General features: G+C 47.2%; 1 protein-coding gene across 5 annotated transcripts in view; it reads right to left on the bottom strand.

Moving 5' to 3' along the window:
- scospondin (subcommissural organ spondin) overlaps positions 1–13,231 on the bottom strand; it is a 132,784-nt gene that overhangs the window by 72,740 nt on the left and 46,813 nt on the right. For all 5 annotated transcript variants that reach the window (XR_004570838.1, XM_034234658.1, XM_034234675.1 and 2 more), the window contains 14 exons: positions 12,044–12,181; positions 11,761–11,943; positions 11,495–11,645; positions 8,857–9,016; positions 8,536–8,584; positions 7,942–8,046; positions 7,637–7,764; positions 7,028–7,148; positions 6,778–6,905; positions 6,523–6,664; positions 6,268–6,438; positions 5,943–6,123; positions 5,758–5,833; positions 5,263–5,284 (listed from right to left, as the gene is read on the bottom strand). Coding sequence is in view for 4 of the 5 variants with exons in the window: in XM_034234658.1 (XP_034090549.1) it covers positions 5,263–5,284; positions 5,758–5,833; positions 5,943–6,123; positions 6,268–6,438; positions 6,523–6,664; positions 6,778–6,905; positions 7,028–7,148; positions 7,637–7,764; positions 7,942–8,046; positions 8,536–8,584; positions 8,857–9,016; positions 11,495–11,645; positions 11,761–11,943; positions 12,044–12,181 (1,755 nt within the window). In the remaining variant the exon portion in view is untranslated. The remainder of the gene's footprint in view (positions 1–5,262; positions 5,285–5,757; positions 5,834–5,942; positions 6,124–6,267; positions 6,439–6,522; positions 6,665–6,777; positions 6,906–7,027; positions 7,149–7,636; positions 7,765–7,941; positions 8,047–8,535; positions 8,585–8,856; positions 9,017–11,494; positions 11,646–11,760; positions 11,944–12,043; positions 12,182–13,231) is intronic.

Genomic DNA, 13,231 nt, shown 5'->3' with positions numbered 1-13,231 from the left:
ATAGTTCTCATTCATAACACTCCGTTCGATGTCTCACTATGGGAAATTGTAGCTCCCGTATTGCCAGACGAGCTTATCTCGAAAATCACCAAACCAACCAGAACTTAACAGGTAGAGCTCTGACTCAACCAGGTGCCCAGCACTGCTTGAGTCACACTGGGAGCAGAACGTCCAGCCTGTTAGGAGGCAGACAAAAGTGAGCGGCGAGGACCAGCTCGCCGCTGCACCAATGTCTTGGATGGGAGACATCCTGGACAGAGTCCAGGATGCAGCCAGACCCTGAGTCGAAAGAGCTCGCGGACCCGAGGGTGCCTGCGAACTCTGACTCGTATGAGCCCCAAAGCAATTGCTTCCACAGACCAGTAGGAGAGCCGTTGCTTAGTAACAGGCTTGCCCTTATAAGGGTTAGCCCAGGACACAAGGGGTTGGTCATTATGACAAAGCACCCTTGATCTGTCCCTGTACGTGCGTGAAGCACGGGCTGGACACGGCAAATCCGGCCGCTGTTCCCCGGAGGAATACAGTGGCGGGGAGGATGCCTTAATGTCAAATGTGGTACCCGAACCGACCGCCTTAAGATAAAGGCAGGGTCAGGCTGCCCCAGGGCAAACAGAGTGCATGAAAACTGTACAGATAGTGCATGAGTGCCACTGGCTCGCTTGGCAGCTGCCAGGGTCAGCGTCATGTCACACTGTATTTAGATTGTACCACTCACGGGCCAGGCCCATAGAGCCAAGCGCTCTGGGTGTGGGTGAAAGATCGCCCCCCCCGCTTGGGACAGTATGTCCCTGCGTAGTGGGAGCTGCCATGGCTGCCCGCACAGCAGCTGATATATCTCCGCTAGCCAGTACATAGCTGGCCAGTGCGGAGCTATCAGGATAAGTGTGTGGCGTTGCTCTCTCACTCTGGCCAGAGTTGGGGGTATCAGAGCCAGGGGTGGGAACGCGTACAGAAGGCCCGGGGGCCAATTGTGCGCGAGTGCATCCACGCCTAACGGTGCATTTAGATCGCACATCGAAAAGAACAGCTGACACTGAGCGTTGTCTTTCGATGCGAACAGATCCACCGCGGCTCTGCCGTAACGCACCCACAGCTGGCTCACAATCCTTGGATGTAGAGTCCAGTCTGCATAAAGTGGTATACCTCTGGACAGTAGATCTGCCCCGAGGTTCCTCACTCCCGGTACGTGCGTCGCTCTCAGAGAGAGGAGACGCCTACCGCTCCATAGGATAAGTTTGCGCGCCAGTGTGTGTAACTGGAGAGAACGCAAACCCCCTTGGCGGTTAATATACGATATTGTGGTCGTATTGTCTGTCCTCACGAGGACATGATGTCCCCTGAGGAAAGGCAGAAAGCGTTTTAGGGTGAGAAACACTGCTAAAAGCTCCAGGTAATTTATGTGTGCCCGCTGGAGGTCTCTGCTCCAGAGACCCCTCACCGGGCGACCTTCATAAATACCTCCCCAACCTGTCAGACATGCGTCCGTGGTGACCACTTTCCGTGAAAGGACAGCACCCATAGGCACACCTCGTACTAGAAAAGTTGGGTGCAGCCAGTGGCGCAGTGCCATTACGCATTTCACAGTAACCATCACTCTCGGGTTTAGTTTTAGGGCGGCCACCCAGCGCTGAAACTCCCTCATGTGTAAGCGTCCCAGTCGTACGACCAGGATGGCTGACGCCATGAGCCCCAGCAATCGCAGGCATGATCTGAAGAGAACATGTTTGCGCAGCTGGAAAAGAGCGAGACAAGCTCTGAAAGCTTTCACTCTATCCGCTGACAAGCGAGCTGAAAAGGGCACCGAGTTCAGGCGTAAACCCAGGAAGAGTATAGTCTGCGCGGGGCACAACATGCTCTTCTCTGTGTTTATTATGAAACCCAGGTTGAGCAGGTGCTTTACGAGGACATTCGTCTGCGTAACAGCCTCCTGCTCCGACTGTGCGAGAAGCAGCCAGTCGTCCAGGTAGGTCGCCAGGCGAATACCCTGTTGTCTTAACGGGGCTATCGCGGCTTCCGTACATCGTACAAACACCCTTGGACTGAGAGACAGACCGAAGGGGAGTACTCTGTATTCATAACAGATCCCCTGAAATGCGAATCTCAGATATTTCCTGTGTGGGTAATATACTGGGATGTGAAAATACGCATCTTTCAGGTCGACTGATGTGAACCAGTCGTCTTGTCGCACGAGCCGCAGCAGAGATGTGTGAGTGAGCATTCTGAACTTATATCTTCTTAGATATTTGTTCAGAGCCCTCAAATCAAGTATTGGCCGAATTCCGTTCCCTCCCCGTTTGGGAACGAGGAAGTACTTGGAATAGAAGCCGCCCTGACTCTGCTCGGCGGGTACAATAGATATAGCCCTCTTTTCTAGGAGAGAGAGAATCTCTCTCTCCAGAATATGGGCTGACTCTCCTCGGGCCTGCGAATGCAGAATGCCCGAGAAGCGAGGGGGGGTGACAGCGAATTGGAGTCTGTAGCCCCGTGTTACTGTCTTGAAAACCCAGGCAGATGATGTGAGGATCTTCCACTGCATGCTCCTTAGAGCCAGTGGAGATGTCACATCTCTTCCCCTCTGAGTCTCTATTTGTTGTGTTATGGGGCCCTCTAGTGTCTGAACACAGTGGTGCCCCCTTTCGACAATCCCCACCGACACTGCGCATGCGCATGACGGTGGTGCCTTCACAACCCCAGCCGGCACTGCGCATGCGCGTGGCGGTGGTGCTTTTAAAAAAACCCAGCCGGCACTGCGCATGCGCGTGACGGTGGTGCCTTCACAGACCCGCCTGTAATCCGCCTTTTGAGAGATGCCGTAGCTGCTCTCAGAAAGGGAACAGTTGACGGGCTGTTTATTGTTTTTCTTTTAATTTTTCCGAGCTGCGCCCTTGGCTCGAAGCCTGGATGCGTCAGCGGAAAATGATTTGTGACAGAAAAATCAATAAGTGTGTGACATGTGTTTATGCGGACTTGAGGATGGTGTTGAGGATGGTGTTGAGGCATCTCTCGAGGCGGCGGGAACACATTTAGAGCTGGGGAACCGTAGACTTCCAGCTCTGTCACAGAGGGGAGAAGGAGGGGCTGTCACGCCGCTCGCTTCTTCTTCCTCGACTGCTGGCCGAAATTCTGGGTTGGCTGCGCCTGAGCTGCAGCCGGAACCAGAGATTTTCTAGGCCAGCTCGCCCTCGTCTCCAGCCTGGGCTGGGGACTCGGGGCGGGCTTTTCTTCACGACCCCAGCCGGCACTGCGCATGCGCGTGACGGTGGTGCCTTTACAGCCCCAGCCGGCACTGCGCATGCGCGTGACGGTGGTGCCTTCACAGACCCGTCAATTGTCCGCCCTTTGAGAGAGGCCGTAGCTGCTCTCAGAAGGGGAACAGTTGACGGACTGTTTATTGTTTTTATTGTTTTTCTTTTCATTTTCGAGCTGCGCCCTTGGCTCGAAGCCTGGATGCGTCAGCGGAAAATGTTTTATGACAGAAAAATCAATAAGTGTGTGACATGTGTTTACGCGGACTTGAGGATGGTGTTGAGGCATCTCTCGAGGCGGCGGGAACACATTTAGAGCTGGGGAACCGTAGACTTCCAGCTCTGTCACAGAGGGGAGAAGGAGGGGCTGTCACGCCGCTCGCTTCTTCTTCCTCGACTGCTGGCCGAAATTCTGGGTTGGCTGCGCCTGGGCTGCAGCCGGAACCGGAGATTTTCTAGGCCAGCTCGCCCTCGTCCCCTGCCTGGGCTGGGGACTCGGGGCGGACTGCGACCTCTGCGTTTTCGGTATTTTGAACCGAGCAGGGTTCGGAGCAGCTTGGACGAAGGGCTGCCGCTGCGAAGGCAGCGGCTGGGCCCTTCGAGGGAGGCAGAGGTGGAGGGCCTCGTCCTCCTTCTTTTTCGACTCACATCTCCTCTGCATGGAGGCAAGAGCGGAGCCGAAAATCCCCTCGGGAACAATGGGCATGTCAAGCACATCCTGAACAACGTTCAGAGCCCTGGCGGACAACGCTGCGGCTCTGTAGGACCGTTCAGTCATGGTCGACTGGAAACGGTCCACCTTTCTGGCAGCGTGGGGTTCCTGCTTGGTGACCCATCCTCGGTGGGAGGTGGGCTGCCACCAGCAGTTCCATCGGCGGTATGCGGAGAAGGCCGAGCCTCTGCGGGCGAGACCATGGTGAGGTCTCGCCGGGAGCTCCCGCCTGGTGAGGCGTGGGGCTCCGTTCCCGCGTCTCTTGCCGCCACCGGGTCCCGGCCTGAACGGCGTGGGATCCCGGTTCCGCAGCTGCCGCTGTTAGTGAGCCCCAGACCGACACAGTGAGGGGCTCAGTCTCTGCGGCGGACGCCCCCGTGTCTTGATTGCCAAACGGCGAATCAGTGGACATGAGGGAGTCCTGTTCCAACAAGCTAGCTTGGTGTGCTAGCCGTCGGTGGAGGCTTTTTCGGGTGAAAAGGGCACAATGCCCGCACGAGCCGGGGTTGTCGATAGCCTCCTGGGCGTGTTCCAGCCCGAGGCAGGACGAGCAGACCTGGTGTGAGTCTGTGCCTGCTATCTTCAACCCGCAGCCACATGACCGAGCCTCCGAGTCCCTGACTCCTCTGGTGTGAGGGGGAGAGGCGTCCATCTTGTTCGCCTCGTGGCGTGGAGAGGACCGGCTCGTAACAGGTACGTCGTTGAGAGAAAAAGTGTTACCAACCCGTCCTTAATCCGGAGAAAAAGGGACGGTGTGGGTCCTTTGTTCTCAAAGAATATTGACTGGTGTGTCAATATACTTCTAATCCTTTTCTCCTCCGTGAGAGAGAAAAAGAAAAGCGTCCTCGCTACCGTGGTGTCGGTAGTAAGGGGAAGCTAGCTAGCAACAGGTGCGTAGCTAGCTTGAGAAAAATCAAAACCTTACCTTACTTTCCGGGGAAAGAACGGCGAGGTCGATTTTAATACTAACTGGCGTTAGTATTACCGTCTTCTTGCGAAGCAGAAGGAGTAGCCGGCGAGCGCCCGTCGACCGAAATGGTTATATTTGGGTTCAGTCTGTGGACCGTTAAGCTTGTCCGGCTACTATAGAGATGTGCTCTGAAGCGAGAAGAGGTGTTTGAATGGCGCATGCGTTGTGGCGCAAGCTACTTATAGGGGGTGATTTCCCTGACGCTGACGTCAAGATCTCCAGCCAATCAGGATTGGCGTAATGAGATTGATGCTTCTGTTTGCTCCGCGATGAGGCGCATCCCATAGTGAGACATCGAACGGAGTGTTATGAATGAGAACTGTATTTACACTCACCACGATATCCGGGGACACCATCCTGTAAATACATTAGAACATAAGTTAAATGTATATTGATGTGGCTTATTCTGTCTGCAGGTCTTTCAGTGCCAAGATGGGTGGAAAAACAATAAATAACGTTTTTTATACACCTTTTCAACTGCATTGTAGCCGTTGAGTATTATAATAACAATTATTATTACTTGACTGAGTATGTTAAATGTTAATATTACTTAAACAAGTAAGTTTTATAATTTTAAGGCATCCATAGTCATCACTGTTAAACTGATCTGTGTTGTATGCTGCAAAAGGGTGTTTGTGTATTTGCTTGTATGTCATTTGAATGAACAATGTTTGAATCAAATGTATCATATCTGGTAAACCCTTTGTTAATTATTATCTTAGGTTTAAAAAAATATTTGGACATAAAATAAGTAAAAAAAGGCATAAACATCAATGACGAAGAAATTAAGTATTTTGAAAATCTGATGATTAATTGAAGTGTTCGTCTACCGTTGGTGTTACTGCAGGATGAGTAACAGCAGCTTTGGATGGAGTCCTGAGAGGAGCTGGGGTGGGTGTGTGTGGTCTGTAAATAAGCACACAACCATGAAAAGTAAAAAATACCTAACATTCTTCTTCATCACTTAATTTACTACATCTATTATTAGCACCACTATGACAATAATGCCTTTTACCTGTCTGACTGGGTGGTGATGTTTTCATAGTAGTGGCAGCCAGTTTCATCCTCTCCTTTGGGACAGTTGGGGATCCCATCACAACGCTGCTTTGCCTCGATGCAGCCCCCTGGTGGTGGGCAGGAGAACTGACCGGCAGGACAGCTGCGTGGACTGATAGGGGTGGGGGATGGCTGCGTACCTACAATTGAGTAATGGTCAGACTAATTCAAAATGGCTTCCTTTTTGAAAATAAATGGGGAAAGAGGGGATGACATGCAGCAAAGGGCCATGCGTGGGATTCTTCTACACTAAATTAAACTGAGGTGTGTTGTGACGTGCTCACCACAGTATAGCTCATCTGATCCATCCCCACAGTCATTGACTCCATCACACACCACTCCCAGTGGACCTGCTGGCACACAGCGACCGTTTTTACACTGGAACTCTTTTTTTCTGCAGCCACCTGCTGGGGTGACTAGGGAGGGAGGAGTGGGAGTGGTCGACCAGTGGTTACCTGTTGGCCAAGAGACGAGAGCAATTAGGAATCTAATTTGTAGACAAAAATCATAAGCAAAGTAGCATTAAACTATCTCCTTACTATCTCCACAGCCCATGATCTCAAGGCGAAGGTAGATGCCGTTCTGGAAGTCATGTGGCAGCAACCGGACAAACTGAGCCGACACCATCCTGTCCAGCCGGCTCTCTGCCACCCCGCGGTCATCATGGTTACCATGGAAAACCTGGAGGGAGAGTAAAAAATACATCAATTACAAAATATGTAAAAGCAATGACAATGGGCCTTAAATGCATGTGATGGAGAGTAGAATGGATTTGGTAGGTTTTGTTGTCTAACCTTGGCTCTGGGACGGGCATCAGTAACAAGCTCTTTGTAAGTGTACCACCGTCTGCTGTCCTGGCTAAACTGGAGGTAGAAGCTGGAGACAAATGTGCCAAATACACCACCACCCTGGGTTAACACACCTACAGGAGGGGGAGAGATGAAATGTGTTTATATACGGTATATAATCTCATGTTGGAATTGGCAATTTAGTAAACCAGTATTGCTGTGTTCGGTGTTCTACGGCATCCGCATGAATGTTTACCGGTGATGTTGTATGATTTCAGCAGGTCTATCTGTAGGTACGGGCTCTGTGTGGTGCTGGCGTGTCCCTCAGGCCTCCGCTGTGGTAGGTCCCTATATTCCTCTGGTTCTGGACTCCAGCCCTGTATATAAAGGTTTTTGCAGATTACAAGTAATGTTGCAGCAGGATGGTAGAGATTGGGAAACTTCCCATGTTGTAGACTTGAAAGCGTTAATTTCATCAAAATTTGTGTCAATACAGAGTTGGCTATTTGCAAAGCAAAATACAGTTTGTTGACAACATTATATGTTAGATAAAGCCTTTGGCATCCATTGTTTTTAGTTGAAAGCACTTTAATATTAGTAGCTGCCAAATTTGATATAGAGCTTTCAGTTTAGTTTCCCAGTTTTATTCAGAGAATGACTTGGAAGTTAATGTAAAAAAACCTCCAATACAGACATTATTTTTGCAAGATTTGGTGTATTATTGGACCATTAAAGAATTAATGGCATTTCATCTAACACATATCAAGTCAATTCACCCAAAATCAAAAGTTTAATGCTGCTAGTGACCTAAAAGGTAAACCGAGGATTACCAAAAACAGCCGAGATTCAAATCAGCTTGGTGTACCTGAAGGTCTGTATGGGGGTCCTGCCAATGGAGGCGGCCTGCCTCAGGCGGGTGCCCACTCTGCTGTGACGAGGCTCTGAAACTGGAGGCTGGGAGGGTCTGAACACCCAGAGGAGACCAACAATCATCTAAACACAGCGAGAGGAGAGGTAAGATAATATTACAATGAGTGGAAGTAAATAAACCATTGAATAAAAGTCCTAGAAAAAAATATGAAATGGTCTATCTCTACCATAGACTGTATATATAAAGATCTCTACCTGGGAAACTGCATGACCAACTGATCATTTGAAAAGTACACTAACCTCCAGGAGGAAGTGGATATGTTGGAACCAGAGGTGTAGTGCCCTCTGCTGGCTTGGATGTCACAGTGACTGGACTTATTGTCACAGTGATGGTGTCATTTCCTCCTGCAGAGCGGTTGTAGAACAGAAAGGTTAATGTTAGAGAGCACTCGCTTTAATATTGCAGTATTTTAAACATTGAACTGGAGGTTATATCTAGAGTGCTTTAGTTTTGTCTTTGAAGGATTAAATCAGTAGGATTTCTTACTATTTTTTCATGAACTTATCCTCTTTTCAAGTTAGTAAAAAATCGAACTATATAAACTAATTCAGGTACACTTGAGATATGTCTATATTCACAAGAAGAGGGGAGTAAGGGTTCGCCTCCTTGACCTAAATTTAAAGAAAAAAGGATACCAATATGGAAAAAAAGGATCCTAAATGTCAGAGATGAGGTTGGCATCAACGTCATCTTTGACATTTAGGATCACTTAGTGAGAACATTAGTAACGATTGATTAACTTGTGTTTAATTTGTGAAGGAAAAATTATGTTCATCATTAACCAGGAAGACATTTGTTTAGTATAGATAGCAGAACAACAGTCCTGATTTTACCTTGGCAGTAGCAGCATCTGTCTCCCTCTCCAGGCACCAGATCCTGGCCCTGCACAAACAAAACGACATTTAACATTTGATTAGGTGACACATTTGGTTTAAGTTGCTATGGAACACAACTATGTGGAGGTAGAAGAAGCAGAGCTGTTGATAAAACTATTTCCATGAGATAAGATTGAAACAAAAGAGCATTTAGCACACATGGTCAAATACTCATGTACCAATGTACTGCATCATGTTTGCATTTGCGTAATGGCTACATACTTACAAACTGCATATCGCAGCCACTATTGTCTCAAAATACACATGAGACACTCTTACCTGTGGACATCCACTAACAGCGTGAGGACAGTAGGGGGAACAGTGCACTGTGAGGTTGGGCAGACAGTGACATAACTGGCAGGGGTCTGACCTCCATCTGTCTCCCACAGCGTGAGACTGACCCTGGTACTCACAATCATCACAGGGGTCTGTCTGGCACCTGTGGACACACACACACACACACACACACACACACACACACACACACACACACACACACACACACACACACACACACACACACACACACACACACACACACACACACACACACACACACACACACACACACACACACACACACACACACACACACACACACACACACACACACACACACACACACACACACACACTCACACACACACACACACACACACACACACACACACACACACACACACACACACACACACACACACACACACACACACACACACACACACACACACACACACACACACACACACACACACACACACACTGGAGTATTGGAATACATGTGTGTTTGCCCAAACAGGCAGGGCGGTAAACAAACACACAGAATGGGACTTCTTTAAGGTTTGGTAAATGTAATTGATAGCATGGGATAGTTTGTCATCTTGATGTAACTTCAATACGTTTCATCTTTGAAGGATCCTTAAAATGTACAGCAAATATAGCAAACTAGTCGGTTATTGCTCTGTGTTATATTGTGCAACTAAGATCTCCTGTGGAGACCATGAAGTTGGCAGTACATTTTGATAAAAATTGCTTATTTTCTTTAAGATGTTCTATACTAGAGTGTCATTTTTGCCTTCAGGTGTTAACTTGTTAAGCTTTTTTTTCACGAAACTGTGTCTCAGGTAGGGATGCGTATCGTTAAGGTTTTAACGATACTACTACTTTTATCGATACCGCTTATCGGTCCGGTCTTTTAACGGTACTCTTATCGGTTCTTTTGGAGAGAAAAACAAGGTAAACTAACTAAACAAATTGTGAACAAAACTAACATTGCTTTTTATTTAAATAAAATAAATAATATTTCACATCAAAAGAAACAACAATGCTTTAACAAATCGTATTAAATAATTTGATGACAGAATAGCTGAAACTTTAACAAAATAAATATCTCAGTTACCTCTAATCATTAACCCATGTTTGTATCATTGAGTTAACTCCTTGTGTTGCTGCTAGCATACATAATACCTGACGTGGAAAAGTTACTCGTGGATGGGGCTACAGAGCTAGAAAGACAGTCGAACTCGGTGCATTTCTCCGTCTGAATGTGGTGCACTTTTACTAAATGTTTAGACAAATTGCTCGTGTTACCGCCCTTACATGCTAAACTCTTATTGCGCTTTTGGTAACGAGGATTGTCCGCATCGAGACGGGTAAAGTTTAACCACACCTCGGAGCGCATTCTCTCCGCCATCTCCTCCGTGTGTGTATGTTGCTGCATGTAGCAGCTGCGTGTGTGTAAACTGCCCCGCCCCCTCGCACACAGACGGGGGACTGGATTGGAAAGATCGAAAATACAAAAAATAATCATAGGCGCATTTTGCAGTATTTTTGCGTATTAGAAACGGAGTTGGCGACACTAAAACTGCAATATAATGTCTGTGTAGCAATAATACATACTACATGTATTTTTTACATGTCTCCAGTACCGATAAAAAGACCGATAACGTCGGAGCTTAACGGTACCACGGTCTTTAATAATTCAGCCCCGGGGCCCGTTTAATACTGGGGCTCGGTACCTATCCCTAGTCTCAGGGCTTCTTAACATTTAACAAACTATGAATGTGTCATACCCACCTAACGGGAAGAAACTCAGCTAACTGACGATACGAACCATTCTTACCAAAACAAAACACAAGTCTCACAAGAAGCGTCTAAATGAGCCCTTAGCGAAAACGGGCTAATGCTATTTCTGCTCATAACTCACAAAAACGATATTTTATACTTCATACTATCTGCACAAACGAAATATCATCTGAAAACTGAGATTCCACAGATTCCATTGGTATAAGTATCATCACTGCACGGCCAGAACTCACTGAGCGAGCAGCCAGAACAGAGCAAGAAAACATCAGTTTTCAAAACCATAACAATAATTACATCTTACCTTTGCTGTTTTGTGATCAAAAGTTGTGTTCAAGGGAATAAAAACGCTGCTCAAGGTTAATCCAATGTCTCTGTGTCACTTTAAAATTATTACTGATAATCCATCATTCTATTTTTGTCAAAAACCCTCAAAAACGGAGATTTCATATGCATGCTTGTGAGAGCTACAACCCAGTTTCCGGTTTTGGGCGTGCTGGCATGCATTCACCAATGGTAATGTTTAGATGGATTTTGGAACTTCCCCTCGATTCTATTGGCTCTAACGGTTCAAAAGAGGTCAATTTTATTCCAAATTAAAACAAATGTTGTGATGGTGGCAGTAACAAATACAAAATAAAAACATTAACATTCATCCTTTTGGAACCATTATAATCTACCTCAAATTGGACATTTGGCCATCCTAGTTAAAAGGATGTTGGGTTTTCCAATATCTTTAGAGTAAAACCTATGGGCCATGGATTCAGTATCTGAGAGTAGAAGTATAGTATTGTAATCAAGTAGTTAAGAATACCATGTGAACAGGGCTACGTACCGGCGGGCTTTCCGGTAAATTCCTCTACACGTTCTCCCGTCTCCATGCTTGATGGGGTTGTTTGGGCTGCGGAACGACCACTGGACACTTTGAACCCCACAGGGCCCCAAACACTCCCCCCACTCAGACCAGGAGGACCAGCCACAGTGCACTGCAGGGTGACAAAAATGACTGTGTACGATCGCTCAAACAAAGGTGCATATGGGTAAAAGTCAACTGTAGATTAGATGTTGATCTTAAGGTAAAACTGCCTGTTTCAGACTCACCTGAACAGTCTTGGTTAGACTGGCATCTTTGGGGCCTTCCCCTCTCACAAACACAGATCTCACAGTCCAATTTTATCTGCTGGCCCGGCCAGTAGCGCACACCTGCCACTTCACACACACACTCCTCTGGTAGCACACACTGTTGCTTATGGCTCATCACCTGGCCATCTGGACACCAACAACCTGGAGTTGGAGACAAGTTGAAGTTGTGAGAGATATGTAAATGACAAGCAGCAGCCATTTATTTTACAGCACAAGATATTCCATGGTCCTTTTCACTGACCAGGGGAGCAGGGTGCTATTGAATCACAGGTGGTCCCACTGCTGATGTGTGCACAGGACACTGGGCAAGGGGCACAGCTGTGTCTCACCAGCCCAGTGGGACAGCTGGTGTTTGCACAGCCATCATCAGGACAAGGCTCTGGGGTGGGACAGGAAACAAATGAGAGAAGTTAATGTTTTTTTATTATTTAGATCAGCGGATTGTGTGAGGCGCGCCTCCCCGGAGGGGCGCCAGAGAGCTTCAGGGGAGGCGCAGCGTGAGAAAAAAATAACGAGAAACAGTGAAATTTAGCTAGTTAACTTCAGCTAACTTTATGCGAGCGGCAACATGGATCGATTTTTAGTGAAGTTACCTAAAGTGAGAGAGGAGACAGCTTCTGGCAGAAAACGTCACTTGCACACTTTTGGCTGTCTGTGGAGACCGAGTTCCCCCACCTTGCCAAAAAGGCTGTAAAAGTGCTCATTCCCTTCACCTCCACCTACCTGTGTATGTGAGTGCGGGTTTTCCGCATTGACTTTGATAAAAAGCGGTCAGCTGCAGCCAGAGGATGATCTGCGTTTATTCCTGTCTACATTGCATCCCCGCATCATCCGCCTGTGCGCATCAAAGAGGCAGACTCATTGTTCCCAGCACTAAAGTAGGGGTGAGTGTAATAAGGAGGCAAAGTTTACGTTCAGTGTGTTGCCGGGAACATATAAGGATTTATCCACAATGTTGAAAATGTTAAAAATGTTTTAAAAAAATGTTTAAAACATAAAGATAAAAAGGTTTAAAAAAGTTATTGTTTAATGTTTTAACGCTGAGGCTACTCAGCCAATCAAATCGGTGCAGTCAGTGAGTCAGCACGATAGATTCAAACACACAGAGACGAGACAAGAAGAGAGAAACAGTCGGAGTAATTTCAAATGGTGTGCTCAAAAAAGAGAAAGGTAGACAGCGAAAACAGAGCATTTAATGACATTTTCTCTTCCTGGACCTCTTTGAAATGCAATTAAATACCCCTGCATTATAGCAACAACAATAATAATAATAATAATAATAGCAATAATAATTGGGAGGGGGGGGGGGGGGGGCGGCTGTTCTTATGTTCTCTGAGGGGAGGCTCTTTGCAACCGTACTGTTAATCTTTTTTTGATGAGATCTTGAATTGTATATTTTAAGTAACAATACATGCGCAACATTTAAATA

Source organism: Gymnodraco acuticeps, unplaced genomic scaffold (assembly GCF_902827175.1).
Source record: "Gymnodraco acuticeps unplaced genomic scaffold, fGymAcu1.1, whole genome shotgun sequence".
NCBI classification, from domain to species: domain Eukaryota; kingdom Metazoa; phylum Chordata; class Actinopteri; order Perciformes; family Bathydraconidae; genus Gymnodraco; species Gymnodraco acuticeps.
Note: the sequence above shows the minus strand (reverse complement) of the source record. Positions and strands in the feature narration are given on the sequence as shown.